At 42.7% G+C, this 26,335-nt stretch overlaps 1 protein-coding gene and 1 pseudogene across 4 annotated transcripts in view; one reads left to right on the top strand and one right to left on the bottom strand.

The window, feature by feature from the left end:
* Window positions 1-2,013, bottom strand: part of DUSP22 (dual specificity phosphatase 22) — a 49,728-nt gene extending 47,715 nt beyond the window's left edge. For all 3 annotated transcript variants that reach the window (XM_080917741.1, XM_080917742.1, XM_080917743.1), the window contains exon 1: window positions 1,829-2,013. In XM_080917741.1, coding sequence (XP_080773867.1) covers window positions 1,829-1,849 — 21 coding nt within the window. In that variant the 5' untranslated portion in view covers window positions 1,850-2,013. The remainder of the gene's footprint in view (window positions 1-1,828) is intronic.
* On the top strand, window positions 1,973-26,335 carry LOC308422102 (endothelial differentiation-related factor 1-like; annotated as a pseudogene). The gene is made up of 2 exons: window positions 1,973-2,118; window positions 25,740-26,335. The product of its transcript is annotated as an endothelial differentiation-related factor 1-like (transcript).

Genomic DNA, 26,335 nt, shown 5'->3' with positions numbered 1-26,335 from the left:
ACTCCCTCTGATCCCCGATTAAGATGTCTCCTCTACCAGGGATCTTTTGTCTGGACTGAAGATGCCTTCCTTTAGGTTAGTGTCTACTTTCCCCACACTCTGGAAATTATCTTTAGAGCCTGACAAACTACCCCACCCCCACCCATCCCATACACAGGTATGGAGACGTAGTAATCTGTGGTGGGCAGTGCCCACTAGCCAATGGTGGGTTTTTGAGCATTTAAAACATAGCAATTACCTAATGAACATTTAAGACTTCACAGGGGGAAAAAAGTAATTTTACTTACTGGTTATGTATTGAAATATTTTAAATATAGTCCATTTAATAATATTCTTTACATGATCATCATCTATTCTAACTTTTCAAAGAAATGTCACTAGAAAAATGTAAATAACATATCTGGTTCACATTATATTTTTACTGAACGAGCACAATCCTACACTGAGGGGGTGTGTAATGGAATTCCTGGCCCTCCCTGCTGGCTTCCTCCCTCCATCCCCAAAAGCACTACACCTGACATGTATTCAGTATAGACAGTAAGTACTGAACTACTGAAGCATCTAGATTTCTCTGCACATATAGTTTTCCATTTCTACACTAGAAATTGTAAAAGACAGTCGTGATACTAAAATAGCCAAGGAATTCTAATAGCACAGTGTGTACATGAATACTGCCAGCTTCTCTCAGAAGTGTGAAAAGAATGTCCCTTGGGTAATCAATCATTTGTATGCCTAAGCCTAGGTTCGCCTAAACCTATTAATTCAATAATATAAAATACCAGAAACCAAATGTAGAAAGGGACAGTAAACAGTGGAGCCAACTAGAAACACCATAGGAAAGCTATGGCGCAACCAGTGGGAAAGCAAACAGAGCCCCCAGCCCCAGGCAGACATCTTCACTGCTCTACTTTTAAAAGCAGAAAAGCTGGGAGTGATAACCCATCCCTGTGCTAATGGGAACATAATACAAGCATATATCCAAGAGAGGGACTTTGTTTCAAATTTGATTACGGGGGGGGGGGGGGGGGGACTAGTCACCACACACAAAACCACGGAGGCTGTGCAAAGACGTGTTCGTTCCTTCCCCTAGTCTTGGATCTCTGCCTCAAAAGTCATTCCCATGGGAATAACTAAACCACTGCAGGGCCACTCACAAAGCAGAGACAAATGTGGAAGGGAGGAAGGGAACCACACCACTAGATCCCATAAACATGACGGATAAAGTGGAGACAAAGTGGAGCTAACGCCAAAAGCTAACAGAGCCCAGAACTAGTCAAAATACTTGCAGAAGTACTTGGCTTAGTCCTAGGCATTCAAAACCTTGGTAAGGTTTCTCTTTGAACCAGCAAGTTCCTTAACCTTGAGGCTGACACAAATAGAGGACTGTCACCTCCATCCTCAGCCTATGGGTAGGGGTGAGGAAACTGGCCCAGAGGGTTTGGGCCACCACAGGGGCAAGGAAAGAGTTTCTAAAAGGCCTCGTGGCCACAAGAGCCAGCCAACAGGTTGCCCTACGGAAGCCCCACAACCCAGGGTCAACCAGCTCCCAGACACCAAAAGCCTTGTCAGTTCTCGGGTTTCCGTGAACTTCCCCACCAGAGCGGCTTATCTGTGCACACGCACACAAATCTGGGGAAAAGAGGAAATTACAGAAGCCGCCCATCTGGTCCTGTTCACCAATGCTGTGGGTGGCAGACGTCAAGAGGCCCGGTCTCAAGGGAGGGAGACAGACCATATCCAGCATGGGTCCCGGCCCTCAAAGGGCACGCAGTGCGGGTCAGGGCTGCGGAAGCTGCAGACAGAGGGTGCGGCCGGGACCGGACGTTACCTGGCTCATCCCACTCCCCATGGCCGCGTCCGGCTCGCCGCTCGGCGCTCGCGGGAGGAGACCGCACGCAGCCGGACGGGCGGGCGGGGCGGCAGGAGGCGGCGCCAGGGCGGTGCTCGCAGCGCGCTCCACCCGGGACGCCGCATGGCTGTCCGGCCCTGCGCACGTCGGGGCGAGCGGCCCTCGCCCCGCGGCCGGACGCCCAGCGCGCACGCGCTCGCTCTCGCGCACGAGCAGGAGACGCCAAACCTGCGGTTTGCGCAAGCGCGCCAGGAGTGGAGTGGGTCGCGGTAGTAGGGGGTCCCCAGGTCCCTAAAGACAGTTTCCCCTGGGGCTAGCCTGGTGCCAGTTACCGGCAGTGCCTCAGGCCTTGACTCCCTGGGTGAATCAGGTGTTAGAACCTGGGCTGGGGGCTCCCCTGTCTGGGTTTTCTGAGCCAACAGTTTTAGGCGGGGGGATTCCTGTGGTCCTGCCCCACCCAGCCCAGACCGAGAAGGAGGACGCTCTGGGAAAGGTGGGCTAGGTGACTCACTTCTGCGGAGACATGACCCTGGTCTCGGAGAGAAATGCAACTGGCTGGCGGCTCTAAATGGTCTTCTTCGGGGGAGTGTGTTGCAATGACTGCCCCCAGAAACAGCCCTCCCCAAACCTGCATTGTGGTTTTGTCAAGAATGTACATGCATTCTAGCATGTAATACAATTATTTGAGGGCCATCTGTCATCCTCCGTAAAATTTTAATTTCCTTTATAGGCACAAAATTCTTCAGCTAGAGCTGGGGATTCAACTAACCCTTTCACAGGGGTCACCTAAAACCATCAGAAAACACAGATACCTACATTATTGTTCATAACCAGAGAAATTACAGTTTTGAAATAGCAAAGAAAATAATTTTATGGTTGGGGGGATCACCAAGTTATGAGGACTCACAGCTTTAGGAAGGTTGAGAACCAACATTTCTATTTTTTATTCTTGACGATGCCCTATACACAGTACATGCTAGTACTTGTTGAGTAAAAATATGCCATGCTTCAAGCCCAGTTCTGCTGGCCGCAGACCACCCTCCCACGTCCTGGAATCAGCCCCAGGGGCTGCTCTATTTTTTCTTAGACATCCTGGGCTTGATCTTGAACAGGGTCCTGTGCTACTGACTCCTCAGCCCCCAGTTCTTTGCATAGCTTTTTTGAGGTCTTCTCTCAACTAAATCACACAGTCTATAAGAGACACTCCAGGTACCTATAGCATTACTGAGTCATATTTTTTCATACACTTAGGATCAGAAATCATACTTAATTGCTTAATATTGCCTATCTCATAAGCTAGTAATTCCCTGAAAGAGGTCTTCCTGTCTTAATAACTACTTAGCCATATAACTGGGGCAGCAACTAGCATAAAATAGACTAAACATGAAAACAAAATTGATGGGTTCTTGGCTGAGAAACTAGTAGGGTGGTTCTAAAAACAAACAAAAACAAACACGCCAGAAAACAAAATGCTGTTGAGCTGGCCTCACTGCTAAAGTTACTTCTTGTTGCCAAGCCAGATGATCTGAATGCAGTCCTTGACAGCTACACAGTGGGGAAAACCAAGCTCTGTAAGTTGTCCTCTGACCATGCCAGTGACTGTACACACACACACACACACACACACACAGAGAGAGAGAGAGAGAGAGAGAGAGAGAGAGAGAGAGAGAGAGAGAGAGAATAGTAAGCAAACACATGTGAAGAAATGTATTTTTAAAACTTAGAGTGCTAAAAATGTTTGGGAAGAGCCTGTTGACTCCACCTGTTCGTTGCTCTCCCTGTGCATTTGTGTCCTGGGCAATAAAACACATCACCCCTCCTCCGTGTGTGTGCCTTGTGTCCTGCCTGCAGGACAAGACTCTGGGCTGCTTCTGCTCCTGTTACAGGACTGTTCCTGCCCTGTCTCCTCAGGTCTTTTTCCTCCTAATCACCCGGGCAGCCTGCCCTTCTCCCTCTGTACCATAGTGCCATTATATAATTATACCTGCTGTTCAGGACCGACGCAGTTAATGGACTCTAGCGGGGAAATTCCACGGTCAGCTCTGTCCCCAACACTTAGAAAGATCTTGGACAAGACGAGCCAATTTCTCAGCCTTCTCCTCGTGTGTTCAGTAGACTGTGTGTTTAAAAAGCAACAGTCCTGAGTTTATTCCTCTTCTCCTTAGGCTGTTGTTTTCAGTAGAAAGGTGACTTCTCCAGCACAATCAGTTCATAGGTTGGTCTACACCCGTAAGTGACAAGCGCAAATCATGTTTTTCCTTGTGCCACCTCCTGGGACACTTGTTTCTGAGCCTATTCTTCTGTTTCTATTGTTATTACTATTACTATTATAGCTTAGAGCATGAGCTCACAGTTCCTCATTCCTGACTCTTGACACTCAGAGTTAGCACTCATCCTGCCTGCATTTGACTTGGCTCTTTCTAGAACACTAATCCTCAGATCCTCAGATTTCATTTTTGAGAAGAGGAGTAAAAGAAAAGATGACTCGAATCGAAAGTCAAGAGTCTAGTGACAGAATGATCGGTCGATTGATTGGCTGGTTGTGAGACTTCCTTAACAAGAGTTTGTCCCGTCTCAGCCCCTACCTTCATCCTAGGACTTGAACCCATGACCCAAATGAGCAGTTATGCGATATGCCTTGGCCAAAGCTTGACTGGAAGGAAAGGCAGACACTTGAGTGTAGGAAGAAGACACAAGGCAGAGCCCAGAATTCAGAAGCACGGATTGTTTTCTCTGTTTCTGCAGCTCTGTGCAGAAGAAGGAGAGGCTCAGATGACTACTTAAGGCCTTGGAACCTATAGGATAGCCTTGCCACAGGGTTGGCCTCCGTGGAGGATGACCTCATCCTTCAGAAGGAAGGCTGCCTGCTCCCTGCCCTCAACCAGCCTTCTGAATATGCCTCCTTCTTTCTGACAAGAGTCTCAGAGAGCTCAGATCTCAGAGCTTCACACCTGCAGTGTGCTTCAGAGAAAGGCCACCCTGGCTCCCAGGTGAAGCAGGCAGAGCATTGAGGGGAAATTGTAAGAAGATTCTAAACCAATGTCATGGAAAGACAGAACCTCCAGTTCCTATACATGCCAGGTATTGTCAGCACAGCCAGCCCGTGACAAAGAGCAGTTGTTTGTCTGCTTATTTATTCATTTTGGTGCTGATGATTGAAGCCAGGGCCTCAAGCATACTCGACCACTGACTTATACCGCCATCCTAAGAAAAGTTGTTGTTCGGTGTGGCACCTGGCATACAAAATAGTTCTCAATCTGAGAAAATCTATGCATCAGATAAGGAAAGAAACACAGATAAGAAATTCTCTGTCTTAGAGATTTTTCTGTTGCTATGATAAGACACTATGACCAATGCAACTCTGAAGCTCTCTATCTTTCTTCTTGTCCTTCCAACCCTTTCTTCCTCTTCCCTTTCACTTTCTCTTTATTTGAGGCATGGTCTTGCTATGTACACCAAGCTAATCTGGATGGTTCTCTATACCCAAGGCTATCAACAATTTCCTGCTTCTGCTTCTCAAGTGCTGGGTTGATGTGTGTGCATTGCCACACTCAACCCTGTCTCTTGTATTTTTCCTAAAGCACTATCATTTGTATGTGTGATGGCTCATTGAACTAGGACTGACCCAACTCCTATTGACTCCCATTTAGAAAACAAAAACAGGTACAATGTGACTTTAAAAGAGAAGTGGAGAGGGGTAGTAAGGAGGGAAAGCCAGGGAAGGGGATAGAAAGGTAGGGAAGAGAGAAGAGGAGGGAGAAGGACTAGGGAGGAAAGTGCTAATCTCCCAAGGGTGCTTTTCTGCATTGCTGGGCTCCACCCCTCCATGCCCCCCTGTTTTCTAGGGCTCTACTTCTTGATATTCTGTTGGGTAAGAGACTGCCTGGCCTGGTCACTTCCATCTTGGATATTGTTTTATGGTTATTTTCATTCACCTAAATACTTCTCTATGCCCACCCAGAAAGATCCTGTAACGACAAATTTGTTTCTTTAAAATGTTTAAATGAAACCTTTTTGGTGGTCTGTAACTCTGTTCCCAAACAACTATGTCGTCCCAGCCCCTGCAGAATATTTGACTTTATCTTGGTGTTTGACAGGACAGGACTGGTGATACAGCTCGAGCCTTCCTCTACTACCGACCTTCCCTTCTGCTACCACTGCCAGGGTCCAGCCTCGGCATGAAGAGGGGCTCTGAGAGAAGCTGTGTTTGGGAGCCGCGGAAAGAGTGACACAAAGTCAAATCTTGGAATCAATCTGTTCTGCCTGACACAGCTTCTCCAGTCGGCTTCTCTCTGTTCTGCCTTCTCTCTGGAGAGGTCTCTGTCCATATTCTGCATGCTTGCTATTCTAAGAGATCTCTTTATCGTATGGATGGTCATCTCCAGGCCCCCAGGCTTCTGATCCTTAAGAGATACCAAGCTTGCCTTTTTATCTGAACCTTGCAAAACAATTGAAAGATCTGTCTGTCTTTGTTGAACTAGTTGGGTGGGACCCTGCTCTAAAATTACCATTTCTACCACACCAAAAACCTCACTCTATCCTGGGCTGACTTTGAACTTAGAAAGGTTTCTACCTTTGTATCTTTCTAGCTCATAGTGTAGCTGCCTCTGTTCTTTAGATTCAGGAATCCTCATAACTCATATCACATCCTTTTATTTTGCATAGTTGAGAAATTACATATATTTTGACATATTATATATATATATAGATATATGTATGTATATATATGTATATATGTATATATATATTATAGCCTTAAGGGCTGTCCTGAAGGTCCTATTTTGCTGAAACATTAGCCACACTTTCACACCCTGGAATTCTGCTGTCTTGGATTATCATGGCGGCATCATTAACCTTAACAGGGAGGACATTTCTTAAAGGAATGTAAAAACATGCACATCATTACAAAAATAAGCCTTATGCCTACAGCAGCCATCAATACTCCTGGAGGCTCACACCAGGGCCCTTTCCCAGGGGCAAGAACTGTTGGACCTGAATGGCCCATTGATCGGGGTTTCCACTCCTACAGAGACACAGATAGACTGAGACACCAATGCAATAGGAAAGAGGTTTAATTAATCAATAAGTCCAGTATACTGGGGTTGTTCTGCAAGTGGGACAGAGACGACCCCGAGGTTTCAAAGCACACAATTTTTATACAGTTCTGAGGGAAAATTTCAGCAACAGCATGGGGTGGTGGTGTCTCATTGGTGGGTTACAGTGACCCTTAGGTTAATTGGATGAGGGGATTTGGGCTGATGATGATGCGTATTTGAACTTTTCTATGAGACCTTGTGGCTGTCAGCCAGTAAATTGTGTCCTTGTTTACTTTTTCAAAACTGGGTGTTTTGGAAAAGTCTCAGAGCAATGGTGTACTCTTTGCCACAATCTTCTCAGGTCCTGATGGAGGTATAAGAAATATCAGTGCTAATCCCCTGTTTCTCAGACAGACCTCAGGTCTCACTTGCTTAATTCTCTGTGCAGCAGCTTTTCTTGAGAAAGGTTACAGAGGTGTGACAAAGATCTGAAAAACTCAATGCAACTCGTACTGTGGTAGTGAGAGGTGCTTTTCAAGGAGGCATGAGTTACTTACTGGTCATTGTTCTGAGGAAGAACGTGTCTTTGGGCTTCATCCTTTAAAATAGGCATTACTCTGAAACAAACAAACAAAACCACAAGGGTATCATAGTGGATAATGGATAGTGGATAATTTGTTCACTGATCAATCAGGTCTGTTCACTATGTGATGAGTTTCTCCAATTTATACAACTTTGATGATGACTGACTTAGTCAAACCAGATATAACTATTAACAAAGGTAAAACCTGATGCAGATAATGACAGGTGTTTTTTTCATATTAAATGGACTTCCCCGTTTTGGTGAGTGTAATTTCTCCTGGGACATCCCATTCTCTCAGGAAAGCCCCTCCTCCCTCTCTAGCCCCAATCCAGGCTGTGCGTGCACGTGCCTTCGTTCCCAATTCGAGTTTGGTTTCATGTAGAGTATGTGTTTGTTTGTTTTAATGAGCCAAGCAAAGCTCAGGCCCTTCTTTCGGGAGGAGTTTCAAAATTACATCCATCAGACAAGCACAAGGTGGCTAAGGCAGTGTGCCCCGCCTAGAACCACTCTAACAAAGGTGTCCCTTAGGCATCTGAGAAGCAGAAGTGGGTATCAGAGAGGTAGCTGCCTGTCGGGTGCAAGGAAGTGCCAATGGACAGAGTCCCTGACCCGGAACACTTAGGGGCTATTCCACTCTCCCACACATTGCAGCTTCCATGGTCCGTTTGAACAAGGGTTGATAAGGATCTAGAGACTGTGTCTAGACACTGAAGGGGGCAGAGCTGGTGAGCCTCCTGGGTATTTCTTAAGGCCAAGAGAGGTGGAGTGGCATGCTGAGCCTGGCATGGCCCTGGTGGGGACAGTGTGGCATTGTTCTGTATGGTTCTTGGCCAGGTCACCTAGGGACAAGCTGCAGTTGCCCCCCTCCCTGGGACTTTCCAAAACACCCAAGAATATTGTGAGGCTCTTAGCCAGGTTAAGTTGCCCCTGCTCTGAGACTGTGCAACTGAGCAGGACTTGGACGTTTATATTCAGTCTAGTAATAGCCTTAACTCCTCTACTCAACTCAAAACACAAAGGGACTTTTTTTCTCTCTCATGTCATTCATGGGTCTTGGGGGAGATTTTTCTCAAATAAAAGTATATCTTGTCTCCAAGGTGATATGAGATCTCTCCAAAGTGATGTGAGTGAGATACCCCCCCCCTCCTTCCCTTCCTTCCAACCTCTCTCCAGACACAAACTCTGCAACTTTGAAGTAATAGTTCCCAGTACTGCTTTCTAAGGGGTCAAAGGGTAGCCCAAATGAGGGGAAGAATGCAGGTAGAGGGGGTGACAGGAAGAAGGCCTGGTCCATGACTAAGGAGGTATGCCGGATCTTTCCCCATCACAGAGATGGGGAAATGTTAGACAAATACCGCCTATTTTGCACTGTTTGTAACAACTAAGAGAACAGCTGCAGCCCTTGGCATTGCTGGTATTTTTCTCATGCCATCTCAGGCAGCTGCCTCTTGCTACAAAAAGAAGTTTACTTTATGCTTGATTGATAGCAACCCTACACTTGAGGGGCAGTAGAAGTGTTGACTTCAATGTGTGCAGTTGCCACATGGTAACGGAAGTGTGATGTCTAGTGAAGGGGTGGACAGGGCTAACATTTTAAACAGGGCACCTGCCATCTGGGTGGATATTAAATGTCCTTCCACACTAGTACACAAATAACCCCTTACTGCTCCTTCAGTATTTCTTTACAGATACATAATCCCTGCCTATGGATACATAGATGGGTATTTGTGGATACGTAAATGTGGTTTTTGTTTGCAAGGTGCCAAGCCCAGTGTGGGCCTGGTGGGGACAGAGTGATATGGGACAGGACCCTGGTGTGAGTTTCCAGGAGACATCACTGGCTTCTGTGGGAGTAAGGCTTGTTTATGTAATAATATACATCTTTTCACATTCCTCCAAGGTATGTCCTCTTTGTTAACGTTAATGATTCCATGATAATCGAACAGCCTGAGTCCTGGAGGTAAAGGTGTGGCTAATGTCTGCACAAACACTAGTGGTAAACACTAGGACCTTCAGGTCTACAGCTAAGGGAAAGAGCTCTAAACACATGAGTTCAATATATATATATATATATATATATATATATATATATATATATATATATATTGAATATTATATATATATATATTGAATATTATATATATATATATATATAATTTCTGAACATGCAAAACATAAGGATGCAGTGTGAATTATGAGGGGCTTCCTGAGTCTAAAGGAACAGAGATAGCCACTAGTGTGGCTAACGGGATGGTGATTCATAAAATAATCAAAGGAAAATCTGGAATAAATAAATAAATAAGTAAATCTGGATTGGTATGTAAATGTAAAAAATTGGGCTTTTGTTCTTCAAGAGATGAGCTAGCCAAAAAAGATAGCAGTTCTTTAGAATTTGTCTCTAAGGAGATCAGAGCTGCCTGAAGATCTTTGGAAGGCAACATTTCAACATTTGTTTTTGTTTTGCTTTGCTTTTCTTAACAGGATCTCTGTCTTGGTCAGAAGATCTAATAATTTTTATAGCAGCTTTTCTGACTTTTGGTCACAGAAATGGAGGAGGAAGGAGGGGAGAGAAGGGGAAGAAGGGAGGGAGAGGGAGAGAAAGAGAGACATGGGGTGGGGGAGGAGAGGGAAGAGGAGTGAAAGAGGAGGGGAAGGGGAGGGGAAGGGAGAAGGAGGGGGAGGGGAGGGGAAGGGAGAGGGAGAGGGGAAAAGGGAGTGGTAAGAGGAAAGGGAGGAAAAGAGGAAGAGGAGGGGGGAAGGGGGAGAAGGAGGGAAGGGGAGAGAGAGGGGTAGGAGGAAAGGGAGGAGAAGAGAGGAGGGGGAGAGTGAGGGGAAGGGAGAGGGAGGAGGAGAGGGAGAGTCTGGAAAGCCATCTCGGCAGAACCTAGGCTATCAGTTTGGATCCATGATTTGACTTCCAGTCATTTTTTCCACTGCTCTTAGTCACCCCTTCTCTCAGAAACCCACTCCATGCTTAAGCTGATCCCTGGCAGCAAGATTACCCTTTATACTGTGTTTAACTATCAGCTGCAAAGAGGAGATAATTTGGCTCTTTTATTTGATATAAAGCATCTGCACTCTGAGGTCACTGGTAAATTCTGGTTTTTACAAACAATTTCCTGATTTTTAAACTGAAAATCCAATGTCCCATGATCTGCTTTGGTCCTGAGCAATAAAGAACACTTTATTTCTGTGGTGTGTTTTGGTAAGCACCCTAAAGCAAATCTATGGGGATTTTCTTTAAATTCGAATAAAACTAAGTTATCATTTAACACTTGCATGTAAAAACCTCGCCTGTAAAATGTGGGAAGTCAGTAGGTGTCTGTAATGACTGCTCAGTGCAGGACACTGGCCTTGAACACGCTCCTGGGGCCTCTTGGGCTTTCTGGAAAGGAAAAACTGACCCGCTTAGAAAAGCCAGTATTTGTTGTTGGAGAGAAATGTATTGCGATCTTCCTCAAAGTAAGCCAATATTGTCTGATTTCATTAGAATGTTTGATCTAGAAAACCACCACAGAGTCAGCATGAGAGAGGTCAGGAGCCTAAATGATGTCAAATTGAGATTATAGTGCTTAAAAGGACAACTCGAAAAGGAGATCGGCAGTCTCCTACACACTTTCAGAGTGCCAGAGTGTGGTGGGTTAACACATAAATACCTCAATTAATCATGTTTCTGTGAAGCCCCTTCACTGTCTGCTGCCCACAGTTCACTCTCAGACTTGGTGTCAGATGCCCCGGGCACAGTGTCTATCTCAGTCACTGAGGATCTTTAATATTCAGCCAACCAATATTTACCAAGAACCTGCTGTCTTTTGGACCAGAGTCTAAAGATATGAAAATAAAAACAGAACAGCCCCCATGCTTAGCACACAGCCATTGATAAGTGTACTTACTGGAAAGAAGGGCGTGCACACAATTCATTCCTATACAGCCTCATGTACCTTGAGGTTACCGAGCTTCGAAGCCTCTCCGAAGACCCTGTTTTTTTTGTCTTCCTAAGCAGGAAAATTTCAGACACTCTGGTATGTGTTCCAAGTTCAACAACTCTGGTGACTTGGGATCAGAAATATGAGATTGTCCTTTCCTCGTGTTGAATGCTGGAGATTGCAGGCCTCTGATGATCTTTTCCCATGGGGACTACAATGAAGGGAGTGGGGCAGGTGTCATAAGCAGGAAGAATAATAGCCGTACAGAATATGCACTTGCTTAGAAGTTAGGGCTGATGGTGTGGGCCCCTTATCCTCACCCATTTGGGTTTTATTTTGCAAGCCTTTAGTCCCAGCACTTTGGAGGCAGAGGCAGGCAGAGATCTCTGAGTCCAAGGTCACCCTTGTCTATAGAGTTCTAGGAAAGCCAGAGTCACACAGAGAAGCTTTGTCTTGAAGGGGAAGGAAGGAAGGAAGGTAGGAAGGAAGGTAGGAAGGAAGGAAGGAAGGAAGGAAGGAAGGAAGGAAGGAAGGAAGGAAGGAAACAAATGAAAAGAAAAGCCTATGGACTTTAGAGCAGTCACAAATGTAGACAGTAAAGGCCACTTATTATACAGGTGGGAATTGGTAATGTTCAAATGTCTGAAGAGAAACCTTTTATCCAACACTTAGCTTTTGGAAGTCATGAGCTAAATCATCAAATCCACCTTTGCAAACATTAACAGAAACCAAGTTGTAGAGCCAGAAAGCCTTTATGGATCAACACATCCTACTCTAAACCAGGTGGCCATTGTAGTACAACGTGAAAAGGCCACACAAAGGATGAAGAATCAGAAAATGTTTGTTGTCCCAGCCTCTCACCCCATCAGCAGCCCCTCCTCAGAAATTCCCCCACTTCCAGTTTTACAGCAAGTAAAGCGTCAAAGTCTGACACATGACAGAGCCTTTAGACTCTAAACTCAACTTCTGTAGTCTTGTCAGTGAGGTCAGGAGTGCCAGGCTAGGGCAGATAAGACTGCCTTAGTCAGTGAGGAAGTTATATCATAAATATTGATTACCTGCATAGAGCAGAGACAACTTGACCTAAAGATACTGAGGGTAAACATCGTGTTTGACTTCTAATGAACTCCTAGCCCCATGGGAAAAATCAAGAACTCAGTTGCATCACTAAGCGTTGGAATGCAGCAAGAAAGGCACATTACATCATCGGGGTGGGAAAGTAAACCCACCCAGAGAGGTCAGGAAACTTTAGAGAAGATCTACTTAATGACTGGTGGGCCATGCTTGATGGAACCCAAGAAGTCAAAGGCTTCAGCTACCGGGAGCCATGAACAGTAGTTGCCAATTATCAGGTCCACAGGGAGAAGAGAAAGCATGGATGGGTTGGAGCCCAGGAGGAGCTGGAGTTGAGGGACATCATGACTGAGCTGATGCATGCCTTTGAATTCATGGATTGAAATTCTTAACCAGTACCTCAGAGTTTGCTCACATTTGAGATTGGATTCAGAATTATCAAGGTAATTAAGGTAAAATAAGGTCTTTGAGGTAGGACTTGATACAATGTGACATTGTTTCTCTGTATCTTCAAGGTCTCACAGTTTTGTACTCTAAACTACTAGATCCTTTACAGTTGCTATTTTAGTTCCTAACAATCTAAGAGGGTTGAGGGGAAATCAGGCAAGAGCAAAAGGTGAATATGATGCTCCTCACGGGAGAGGTAGTGAGCCATCCCAACATTAACCCAAGGTGGGAGAGGGGATGGAGTGCTTCTCAATGAGGAACCTGTGGACACAGTGCTTTTCAGTGTCACCAGCTGGGTCCCAATGTGACTGTGAGACCTGCTAGAAGACAAAGCTCCCAAGTGCCACCATAGGACAGATCATCAAGTCATGTAGGAGGCCCAGTGTTTGAACATTGAAAGCTTAAATTAATGGTAAAGATTGAGGCAGTAAACCATATGATGTAATCCGTTGGAACAATAATTCGATGATTCCCATGTGTGATGGATGAATGATCTGAGGATGGGTTTATAGTATCTTAGCTTTGAATAATCAACCCCATCATCCATCCCAATTTGGATGTGTAGTGGTTCTTATTATCCCAACTCTGGCCACTAGATAGTCCCGAGAGACGCAGAGTCTTTGAAAGATGGCTCCCTATCCTCTCCAAATTCCCTCATCTGTGTGGTTATATTATCAGATAAAAACTTGTCTCCAGAGTATTGATATTTTACTTATTATAAGAGATACATAATTCATATTTTCAATATAATATAATCTCAGCTAATTCATATTTTATATAAGACAGAAACCTATGAACTTTGCAAGACTAATTTCATTTCACAAGCTTGAAGTTCTATTTTTTTACATCATTACTGAAATTTCTATGTATAAAGAAATAAATTTAAAAGAGTTCTAAGTAACGATGATCCTTGAATTGTAGGGAGGTTATGTCCCAGCAAACACACCATAAATAGGAAATATCAGATCATTCCCAGAAGGTCCTGTCTTTCCTTAGACAGGCTCTTCCTGTACCCTCTTACTTTAGGTTTCTAATAGCTTAAAGAAGATATAATTATGTGGTTCATTCAAATTTTACTCTTACTTTATTATATTCATATGTTACTTTGTGTTTGTGTGGTTGTGAATAGGTGAATACATGCCACAGCATTCATGTAGAGATCAAAGGACAACTTGTAGAGGGTCTGTTTTCTCTTTTCTACAGGGTTAAACTCATGCTATGAGGCTCGGCAGCAAGCTGAGACATCTCACCACCTGGCTTTTTACATTGTAGAGTGAGAAAAACGATCCTTGTTTCCCATAATTCCTAATGGACACTGGTTCAACTTGATGTTTTTTTCTATCGTGATGCAATGGTCATGGGTATAAGATAGAAAATAGATTTCAAATTTCGAGTCTGGGTGTTTTCTTGGGATTATGGATGTGTAAAGCCATTGTCTCCTGGTTCCGGGCAGTAGCAGAAACTACATCTCCCGGTAAATCCCAGGAATATGAAAAATGGCAACCAAACCTGATGACTCCCTGGTTTGTTAAGTGAACAGGATCAGTATGTTAGGTATTGTAAGTATATTTCAACATGTGAAAGTTCCAAAGTAAAAAGTATATAAACAAATACATGTAAACCATGCATGCCATAGTATGGTTTATTTTTGTACATGATGGTCATGACTAATAGAATGCTATGTAACAACGATTTGTCCAAATTATTTTGGAATATGTTTACTGATTTTAGAAAATCAGTGTTTTCATCACAACTTGTTTGATGACAATAGTTAATGTGACATTCTGAAGACTTCATATTGATGAATATACCAAGAACTGTTGTGTATTCCTAAGGTTTTTCACTAGTAACACTAGTCATAAAGCTTCCTGTTTCCTGCTTATTCCACTGACAACCACTCACTTCTGGGGGGTTCGGTGTTGTGAGTGAAGGGCAGGGGTACAGTAGAGCAGTAGTGAGACATCAGAATGTGCTTCCTTCATTCCTGTTTCTCGACAAGCCACTCTTACCTTCACACTGGTATGTTTCTGTGAAGGAGTGTTGCGTTCTGACCTGGAATTTTCATTTTTAAAGCTAGTATAAGTTAATGTTGCTTTTTATATTCCCCTTTCAATTTTCTGATCAACCCAATAGACAAACACACAGGAAGAAAAACATTGTGTGCGACTGTTCTGCCTGGTTTCTAACCTTAGTAACTTAAAGCTGGAGCCAGAGATGAATGCCTTCGAGTGTACACAGGTGTAGATTCAAATCTAACTGTTAAACATTAGAGTTACTGAATGTAAGATCATGGTAGGTACAAAATATCACTATAGCATTTATGTACAAATAACCCAAAATAAGGCAAGGAAAAAACTAGAAACCCCATAAAAATGAATAAGTGGCTAAAAATGTCTTTTCTCAGAAAACTTTTTAGTATAGACTTATCTCTTGAATGCTAAAACAGAGTGTGATAGATTTTAAATAGGATCCAATTGTATTGTATCTACACTTTAGATTCAAAGAAACAGAAAATACTGATAATAAAATGATGAATCATATGTTTCATATAAGTAATAACCAAAAGAAATCTGGGAGAAATATACCAATAGCATACAAACCAAGGTTACAAGACGAAAAGAGAATTCCATATTGATCACAGTTTGTATATGACAACCATATCAAACATTTGCAGAGTCTCCAAAGTTCTGATGCAAATGTGAGCTGCTGTGGGAGAGGAATAATGTTCTACAGTGATTGCCAAATACTTCAATGGCGAGGCTAGGGCATTCAGGGTCAAGCATCACTGTGATCCAACAGTTGATGTATAAAATACTTCACCTCACAACAATGGAGTACATATATTCCTCAAAGGCATCCGTGATACTCTCTAAGATAAGCTGTATGTTATGTCACCGAAAGACTTTCTGTATATTTGAAAAGATTCAACAGTCTTCTCTGGACACACTAGAGGTTAGACTTCATAAAGGAAGAAGTGGTGAGGGCACAGCTCAATGGCTGTACTCTTACCTAGCTTACGAGAAGCCCTGGGTTTGATCCCCTACACTGTTGCCATTCCTTCAAAAACAAAAGGGAAACTGCAGACTTCACAAATACGTGCACACTAAGCTGCACACTCTGAAGAAAGCCAATGAAACAGGAAATGTCAAGAGCGATTAGAGTACAACGTCCAAGTTTACAGGATGCAGCGAAAATCCTGCTGAATGGGAAAGTTATAGCTATAAATGCTTAGATTGAGAAAGATCTCAAATCAACAACCTAAATTTATACTTTAAGGAACTAGAAAAAGAAGAACAAACTAACCCCAAAGCCAGCAGAAGGAAGGAAATAATAAAGATTATAGTAGAGATAAATGAAACAAAGAATAGAAAAACAATACAGAAAACCAGGGGAGCCAAAAGTTGGCTCTTCAAAAAGATCATCATCAACAACAAAAACAACAACAACAAAAATCAAAAACAAAAGTTTGACTAGATTGACTAAGAACACAAGAAAATTGTCTCAGATTACTAAAATCAAAAAATGCCAACAGGGCTATTGAGGCCCATTCTGCAGAAACATGAAAGATTATAAAAGAGAGCTATGACAAGACCTCAAGTTGGACAACCTAGATGAATGGACAAGCACCCACACACACAAGGCCTTCCAAGAATGAATCATAAAGAAACGCTCTGAACCAGCAGTGAAATACCTATGAAAGTACCCACTGAAGAAAAACATGGGGTGCCTTCACTGACATATTCTGCCCAATTTAAGAGACATTATCAATCATTGTCTAATCTGTCTTGAAAATTGGAAAGGAGTTCTAATCATTTCATAATGCTACTACTTTAAGAATCCCAAGGCCTGACAGCAATACTTTATGAAAACTATAGGATATCTATGATGGGGACAGAAACAAATAGCCCTAAAATTAATAACTAAACAAATTTAATAGCACTGTTAAACAATTACATGTCATGACCAAACAGGTTCTAACACAGAGCTAGAACAAACATACAATCAGTAATATCTAAAAGTCAACATACAAGGGCTGAGAGAGATTGCTCAGTGGTTAAGAGAACTTGCTGCTCTGAAAGAGAGCCTGGGTCATGATAAGCAAAGATTAGTGTTGCAAGGCGTACCAATGCAAGAGCATCATTCACTGTCTGTTAGGTTATATTTATACTTTTTGCAGACATCACATGTCCTCTAAATGTCTGCCTCAGCAGAACATCCTCTCAGCAGACAGCTTTCATGAAATTTCATGACACAACTGAGTTTCCAAAGAAGCCATAAATCCTCATTCTATTTATGAGCTAAATAAATGGAGAGGCATCCATCTTTGTGGACTATGACTTAATATTGTTAGGATATTTTTCTCTCCCTCCAAAAGCCCTACTAGCTGGTAGTACTTCTGAGAGACAACTGTATTCTGTTGACACCAACTCTATCCATCAATGATTATATCATTGGGGCCCTGCCTTTGAATGTGTCTTTTGACACCAACTCCTTTCTCTTTCTGTCTCTCTTTCCCTTTCTCTGCTTTTTGGACTCATATGGTAAGCATCTTTGTTCTGTCATGCTTTCTCCGCTATGATGTTTTAGCTCAAGACAGGCCTATAGCAACTGTATTGTTGGGTTAAAACTTTTGAAACCGTAAGCTGAAATAAATTTTCCCTCCTTTAAAATCTTTCTTGTTGCTATTGTTGGTTTCAGGGTTTTTGTTTTGTTTTGTTTTGTTTTTTTTTTTGGGGGGGGGTCTTTGTTGTTGTTGTTGTTTTTACAGAAGCAAAAGATTGGCTAACATAAAAAGCGGTATTACCAAAAGTGATCCACAGATTAAATCCTGTCCCTTGAAAATTATAATTTTTTCAGAAATATAAATATGCATCCTAAAATTTATGCAAAATCTCAAGGGTCCCAGGATAGCCAAAAGATCTTGAAAAAGAAACAAAGAGTTGGATGCCTGATATTTCCTAATTTCATAAAGACAGACCTTGTTAGTTAGGGTTTCTATTGCTGTGATAAAAACACCATGACCAAAAGAATCTTGGGGAAGAAAGAGTTTATGTCATCTGACACTTAGCAAGTGTACTGGCTTGTTTGGTGTCAACTTGACACAAGCTGGAGTTGTCACAGAGAAAGGAGCCTCAGTTGAGGAAATGCCTCCATGAGATCCAGCTGTAAGGCATTTTCTCAACTAATGATCAAGGGGGGAGGGCCCAGTCCATTGTGGGTGGTGCCATCCCTGGGCTGGTAGACCTGGGTTCTATAAGAAAGCAGGATGAGCAAGCCAGGGGAAGCAAGCCAGTAAGTAACATCCCTCCAGGGCCTCTGCATCAGCTCCTGCTTTCTGACCTGCTTGGGTTCCAGTCCTAACTTCCTTTGGTGATGAACAGCAATGTGGAAGTGTAAGGTGAATAAACCCTTTCCTCCCCAACTTGCTTCTTGGTCATGATGTTTTGTGCAGGGATAGAACCCTGACTCAGACAGCAGGCAACTAACTCTGTCACTGAGGGAAGTCAGGAAAGGAACTCTAGGCAGAATCCCTTTGGCAGGAACAAGAGTACAACCCACGGGAAAATGCTATTTGCTAAATTGCTCAGTCTGCTTTCTTATACAACTCAGGACTGTCTGCCTTGGGTGGTACCACTCCATGTTGACTGGGCTTTCCCATTCCCACATCAACCATAAATCAAGAAGATGCCCCATAGACTCACCTATTCTTGTCCTTCTCAGATAATTCTGGCTTGTTTTAAGTTGACAACAAAACAGCACAAGCAAAATAAATCCAACAAGGACAAAGACATAATTCACCCATGGAGAGGAACAGGGCACCCTGAGATAAAATCTTTCAGGAAGTAAAGAAATTAGAAGGTGGTTAATATTAATCGTCACACCCCTTTCAAAGACAGGAAATACACCTAGGAGATAAACATGTAAACATGTCTATGAGGGAGTTTCTCAGTTGAGTTAATTGGGAAGACCAACCCTAAATGCGGGTGGTACCATCCATTCTTCGGGATATGGTACCAGACTGACTGCTAAGGAGACGGCACGTTGAGACCAGGATTCACGTTTTTCTGCCTTCCACCTTCTGGCTCTGACCAGACATTTCACATGCCTGCTGCTGTGAATTTCTCATTGTGTGGACTGTGTGCCCACCTAGTGACATTGTTTTGAGTTTTGTAGTCTTCAGATTGTAGGGCCAACTTGGAGGGACTGGGTTGCTAGGGGTCTTGAGGTCTACATCTCTGCCCTATTTTTTGTATGGTTTCTGATTACTAATTTTTCCAGATGTGAGCCTCATGCCCTGATGCCATAGCTCAGAACTACTACTGCCTCTGTGCCTTTATCATCATGAGGGACTATACCTTCAAACTGACCCACAATAAACCCATCCTCCCTTAAGTTGCTTATCTTGATCATAACAATGAAACAAATAAGTAATATAATGATATGCTTCCAAAACTTGGAACCATCCAGTAGTTCATCCTTACTAAGGGAATGGCATTCCTTATTTAGATTTTATTAGGTTTCTCATGAATGCCTTTTCTTTGTTTCCGGATCATAAGATGAACAATGCCATCATCACTCTTAGATGCCTCTTCTGGTCTGTGAGAAAATTTCAGACTGTGTTTTTTCATAACCTTGACAATTGTGAGACCTATTGGTCAGGTATTTGTACACTGTTCCTCAATTTGGTTTTCCCTGATATTTACTTGTGGTTATATTAGGTTTGCAGGGTTTGGGGAGGAGAACATAGGAGTGGTGTCAGTCTCATTGTAACACCCTGGGAGTACTTTCTTTCAAAGTGACTCATCACAGTGATGTTGTCCTTGGCAACTGGACAGACCAGTGTTTGCCAGTTTCCCAGAGGTAAGTTTGCCTCTCCCCTTTCCTATATGTGATTCATTGCAGACACGTCATGGATTAAAACCCACGTTCAGCAGAGGAGTGGGAGTAGAAAGGAAGAAATAATCACAGGTCCTAGAAGGCAAAGTGTCTTTGAGAGATACCTATACTTTGTTTATGGAGACCTTAATATGCTTTGTACACTGTCCCTCCATTTCAGTTTTCTGATATTTACATGTAGTGATATTGGGTTTACAGGGTGAATATTTGTAATCAATCAGCAATATTTTTTTCTATCTTTTTTTCTTCTTTCTCTCCCTCCCTCTTTCTCTACCATATTCCTTCTTTCTTTCTTTTGTTGAAGAATGTTTGGAAATCAAGGCAGCACTGAGCAGTTATTTAGTCTCACCCCTTTCAAAGGCAGGAAATATACTGATGTATATACTCACTTCTGTTCCTCTGCGTTCACAATGGTGTCCTACCTCATACCTCCATCCCCCGCCTTTTTTTTTCCTATTTTGGAATCAAGATTTCCATATGCTGATATAACTCAGCAGTACTTTCGAACATTCAGTGTTTTGTTTTTTTAAACAGCTGTGTTACTTGCTTTATTAACTTTTAAAATATTGAAAGTCAACTAAACATCATTTAATGTAACCCTGGGTGATTTTTTTAATCCTCCTTTTGTTCTGCAAACACCTCTCTTAAATTTTTGTTAGATCTCTCCATAATGGCTTGACCTGTAGGATGGTAAGCTATCTCAGGAACAGCCTTTTGCCATAATGTATTTAAAATTGTTGTATTCTAATGACTACATATGCCTGAGAATCATTAGTTTTGGTCATCAAAGGCATTCTAAAGACAGTCACCATTTCTAATAACTGTGAAATCTTAGAATCATCCTTTTCGTAATTCAAGACCCATTGGAATTCTGAATATGCATCAGTAGCAAGTGCATCAACTCATGTCTGTATCTCAACTCTCCAAACTATAAAATTAATCACGAATCTCATTGTATGACATTGTTCTAAGGTAGTATCCATAAGTCCCAGATTGAATTCATTTGAAGGTTTCGTATTTTGATTCAAAGAATTATCCAATCTCTGTTCTATAGTCTCTGTACTGGCTGGTTTTGTGTCAACTTGATATAAGCTGGAGTTATCACAGAGAAAGGAGCCTCAGTTGAGGAAATTCCTCCATGAGATCCAGCTGTAAGGCATTTTCTCAACTAGTGATCAAGGAGGAAGGGCCCAACCCATTGTGGGTGGTGCCATCCCTGGGCTGGTAGACCTGGGATCTATAAGAAAGCAACCTAAGCAAGCCAGAGGAAGCAAGCCAGTAAATGACATCCCCCCATAGCCTCTGCATCAGCTCCTGCTTCCTGACCTGCTTGAGTTCCAGTCCTGACTTCCTTTGGTGATGAACAGCAATGTGGAAGTGTAAGCTGAATAAACCCTTTCCTCCCCCACATTGCTTCTTGGTCATGATGTTTGTGCAGGAATAGAAACCCTGACTAAGACAGTCTCCAAACTAGTATCTAATTTCTCAGTCTTTTCTTTTTCCAATACTGTCTTATTTTCATCTCTCTTTAAAAGGATATATAAAATTGTAATTATTCTGAAAAATAATTATTTTTATGTTGTCAAGTATAGCAAATGTATATATAATCCAGATGTCCTGTAACATTGTGTCTTTTAAAAAAAATTTTAACTTAGAAAGTATTTTCTTCCTAACTCTCTTCTTCCTTCAGAGACAAGAAGATATCTCTTCCTATAAAATTTTATACCCAGTTTAAAAATTTGGGGATTTTTAGCTTTGACAAAAAAGTTTTTTTATTGTCCTTTTGTGTGGCTGTAGGATCCTCAGACCAATATATATACATAGTGGTAAACTCTGGCCCCTTAGTTGGAGCCTCTCTTTACTCTTTGATTTGACCAGCTAGCTACTGGACATGGTGTGTTTTTTCCTTGGCAGGTGACAGTTGCATCCTTGGGCCACAGTTCTGGGAAGTGCAATGAAAAACTCCAATCCAAAAGTGACCATAGAGCAGAAAAGCCTTCTCTTAACGGAGTGCCTCTAAAATGTATGTGGCCTGAGTCAAAACCATCTTTTACCCAGGACTCTGTCTAATAACTGAATATAAAATTAAAAGGTTTGGGTTCTATGCCTACCACGTTGACTACCATCTGTAAAAAGAATTTATTTAGTCTAGCTAGTCTATATAAAAGACACAAAATCCAGGTATTTTATTTACAAGCTGTAAACCTAGATTGCGCAGGTCGTGAGCTGTTGTAACTTCCATGCCAGCCATATGTTGTGTGCTGTTTGAGCCTTTCCGGGACTCCGTTCCATTAGCCTGTCCTCAGAGTTCATTTCTCCTGGAGACAAGCTCTTGGTCCATCACATCTAATGGAAACCTCCTGTTCCCTCCACCTCCTTCTCCTTCTTCCTTGTGGTCCCTACCTGCAACCCCCAGCCCAGTAACAGAAACTCTACCTAATTCTATTCTCCGGAATGATTAGCTGTAGCCACTTTTTTTTATGTAACAATGACTTTAAACTGGGGAGCAAGGTTTACATAGCATCACTTGGTGTACATAAGATCTGCTTGTGGGGGAAACAGAACTTTGGGGCCAGCATTTAGCATCTGAATACATAGTAGCATCAGGCCCCTCACAGGAAACTGATACAACAAAGGAACAAATAGTCAATAATTGGACACTTCAATACCCCACTTAAGTAATAGGCATAGCAATCAGACAGAAGGTGGCTTAGCAGAGAACTTAAAAATCAGGAAAAACCAACTAAATCTAACAGTCACACAGATCACCTAACAAATACACAATATGCTTTCTTCACACACACACACACACACGAAACATTCTCCAAGATAGACCAGGTCTATGCCAACCACAGTGGAATGAAACCACAGCTAGAAACCCAGAGCATGGTGGAATAATGGAAAAATTACAAGTGTGTGAAATTAACCACCTGTTTTCAAACCACAGCAGAGTCAAAGAAGAAATCAAAAGGGGAATGGGGAAATACTCAGAAATGGTTGAAAAAAGAAACAGCACGCCAAATGTAAGAACCCATCAAAGGCAGAGCTTACAGGCAACTGTACAGTCCAAGGGCCCGCACATCAGTGGACAAAGCACCTTCACGACTTGAGGGCATACACCACACGCCACGAGAAGTGAACACTAACTCTCATCTGCAAAGCCTGAAGGAGGAAGGAAAGAGCAAAGATTAGAGGGAGATTCGTGAAGCCGACAAGCAGACAAACAGTCAACTTGATAGGTAGCTGACGACTTTCCACAAGTCTACTGAGACAGGAAAGGGGGAAACAGGACGCAAAAGAGTGAAGTCAGGAACAGGAGTGGAGAAATTAGTACTAGTTTTACAGAAATGAAATTTTATACGTGAATACCAGGAACAGTGTTTACCAACAAATCAGATGGGTTAGCTAAATGAATTGGACACATTCCTAGAAACATAAATTATCCAAACTGACATACAAAGAAACAGACAATCTCTACAAATTTGTCACCAAAGATTGAATCAAGGCCTCCCAATAAAGGAGTCGGGGCCATACAGGTTCACTAGTGAATTCTATTGCATGCTTAAGAAGAATCAGTAACAGTTCTTTACAAACTCTTGTAAAACAAGGAGGAAGGGAGGAGGAGGAGGAAGAGGAAGAAGAGGAGGAAACCCATCTTGACTTGAAAAAAATCCACCATTACGTGGATCGCGAGGCTAAGAAAACACAAGATAGTTATAGACAAATATCTTTCAAAAATGTAAATGCAACAATCTCAACCTAACGCTAGCAGATGACATCATATGACATATTAGAAGGATTAGGCACTGTGCCAGAATTGCCCAACAAGAACAAAGGTGGTTGAAAGTTCTAAAAGTTTTTAATTTAAAATGTTTAAGATGATCAGTATATTAGATTTATTAAGTTAGTAGGGCATCAAGGATGTGGTGGAGGGGAAGGAAGTGTGGGAGGTTAGGAACAGCTTAGTGAGCTGTAATATAAATGAAAATGTCATAACTGGATCATCACTTTGAATGCCACCTAAAAAATCTAAAACTAACAGGACAAATGAAAGGAAACACATGATCATCTCATTTGATGCAAAAGGCATTTGGTAAAATTCAATATGGTTTCAAGATTTAAAAATAATTCACAAAACTGGAGTTTATATAAAGCTTCTTCGAAGTGTTAAGAGCCATTTGTGGGACATACAGGTGACATTAGGTTCAATAGTGAAAGGCTAAACACCTTTCCCTTTTAGATTTCCCAGTTTCCCTTCAAGACAAGGCTGTCTGCCTTCACCTCTGCGTTCTGCACCAGAGATTCTAGGCAGAGAAATTAGACAAGGAGAAGAAGGAAATCAAATTGAAAAGGAAAAAGTAAACTTCTTCAAGGTTCTAAAGAATTTCTCAAGATTATTTTGGCTACTGTGGACCACTTGAAAATGTCTATACTTTTCAGTATCAGCTTTCCTGTGTCTTCAGTGGAGAGATTAGAGCTTATAAAATCAACACACAAAAATTAGGTATGTTTCTATGTGCCAGAAAAAAACAATAAAAAACCCACATTTAAAAAAATCAATTCAGTTTACAAACATATCATTAAAAACAATTGCCTGCCAATAAATTTAATGAGAGACCCAGGTCTTTGTGATGCACTCAGGAGGCAGAAGCAGGTGGATCTGAGTCTGAGCCTAGCCTGGTCTACAGAGAGTTCCAGAACAGCCAGGGCTACACAGAGAAACCCTGTCCTAAAAAGCAAAACAAAAAAGAAAGAAAAAACCCAACAAATATTCAACCAAAGACATAAAAGGCTTAAAAGAAAACTGCAAACATTTTGGGGGGAAAAATACAAAGACATCTTGTGCTCATGGACTAGAAGATGCGATGCTGCGGTCATCTGTACCCATCCAAGTCCCTGCCATTATTTTCAGTATCCCAACTACTGAGGACATGGGGAAGCTGATAGTAAAAATTTCAAATGGCCAGCAGTAGCCAAAATAACCTTAAAAGATAAAAAAAAAAAAAACCTATCTTAACTTGAGGAAAAAAACTCTATCTCTTTGTTTAAGGAACCTTAACTCTGTCAAGGACCAAGATACACGGAGCAAGGGCAGGAAGCAGAAATGGGTGTCACCTTTAAAGGCCCATGGGCATGACCCACCTCTGTCAGTAGCAGCCCTGTGTCCTTCCCCAGGTTCCGTGTCTTCCCAGAACAGCACTGCCACCTGGGTGTTAAGTCTCCAAACACAGGAGCCTATGAGGGACATCTCACATTTAAACTGTAACACAGGACTCATAGTTCTCTCTACCTAACACTCCCATCAAGAATGCAATACACAAACCAAGGAGGTATTAACATATTGATAAACATATGGGTGGAATAGAAACAGAGGAGAATCAATGCTCCCACATTAAACCCACCATCTATGGCCACTCGCCTTAGACATAGGTGCCAGTTTCATTCCATGAGGGAAATACTTGGTTTCACAAATGATACCGAGACAACTGCAGCACATAAAAGAACTTAGATCCTGACTGACGTGCATGACGTCCTTGCAGTGGATGAACAGAGGGAACTAAGAACCCGGCCGCTGGACTCTTTGTAGACACTGAAGCTTTTTGTGGGATTTAAACAGAAGGATGAAATGCCAGACACCTGCAGACATTACAACAGCAAAGGTAATCCCTGGGGTACATTGTGGAACCTGGGTAATTATGGTGTCCTGTGTGGGTTCATAAATGGTGTACGTAACCTGAGGGAGGGTTTTGATAATGGAGGATGCCAGGAATATGTGGGAAAATTTTACCTTCCTCTAAACGTTTCTGTGAACCTAAACCCTTGAAGCAGGAGAAGGCAGAAGTGGGAAGGAGAGCAGTAATCTGGAGAGACTGTCAAGGGTTAAGACTGCTTGCCCTTTAAGAGGAGGGGGGGGGGGTCTCGAGCAGGAGGGACCGACTGGGACACCACGAGGGTGCTGTGCTGCGCAAGAAGGGCCCCACCCGCCAAGTCTAAGCATGCCATCTTAGCAGCTCAGCGACGAGGAGAAGATGTGGAGACATCCAAGAAATGGGCTGCTGGCCAGAACAAGCAGCATTCCATCACTAAAAACACAGTCAAGCTAGACCGGGAGACAGAGGAGCTGCATCACGACAGGGTGACCCTGGAGGTGGGCAAAGTGATCCAGCGGGGTCGGCAGAGCAAAGGCCTGACACAGGAGGACCTGGCCACGAAAATCAATGAAAAGCTGCAAGTCATCGCAGACTATGAAAGTGGACGGGCCATTCCGAATAACCAGGTTTTGGGCAAAATTGAGAGAGCCATCGGCCTCAAGCTCGGGGGAAGGACATCGGGAAGCCTATCGAGAAGGGGCCGAAGGCGAAATGAACACAAAGCCTCGAAGCCAGTGGTTCCGGCTGAGCTCTTCTGGCTGGTCCCCCAGGACCACCAGCACTGCCGTGGGTCTCCTCACATGGACAAACGGAACACGGGGGTCAGGCCTGTGTGCCCCCTCAACCCATAACTGCTGTCAAACAAAGCAAAA

Source organism: Micromys minutus (assembly GCF_963924665.1).
Source record: "Micromys minutus genome assembly, chromosome: 6".
NCBI classification, from domain to species: domain Eukaryota; kingdom Metazoa; phylum Chordata; class Mammalia; order Rodentia; family Muridae; genus Micromys; species Micromys minutus.
Note: the sequence above shows the minus strand (reverse complement) of the source record. Positions and strands in the feature narration are given on the sequence as shown.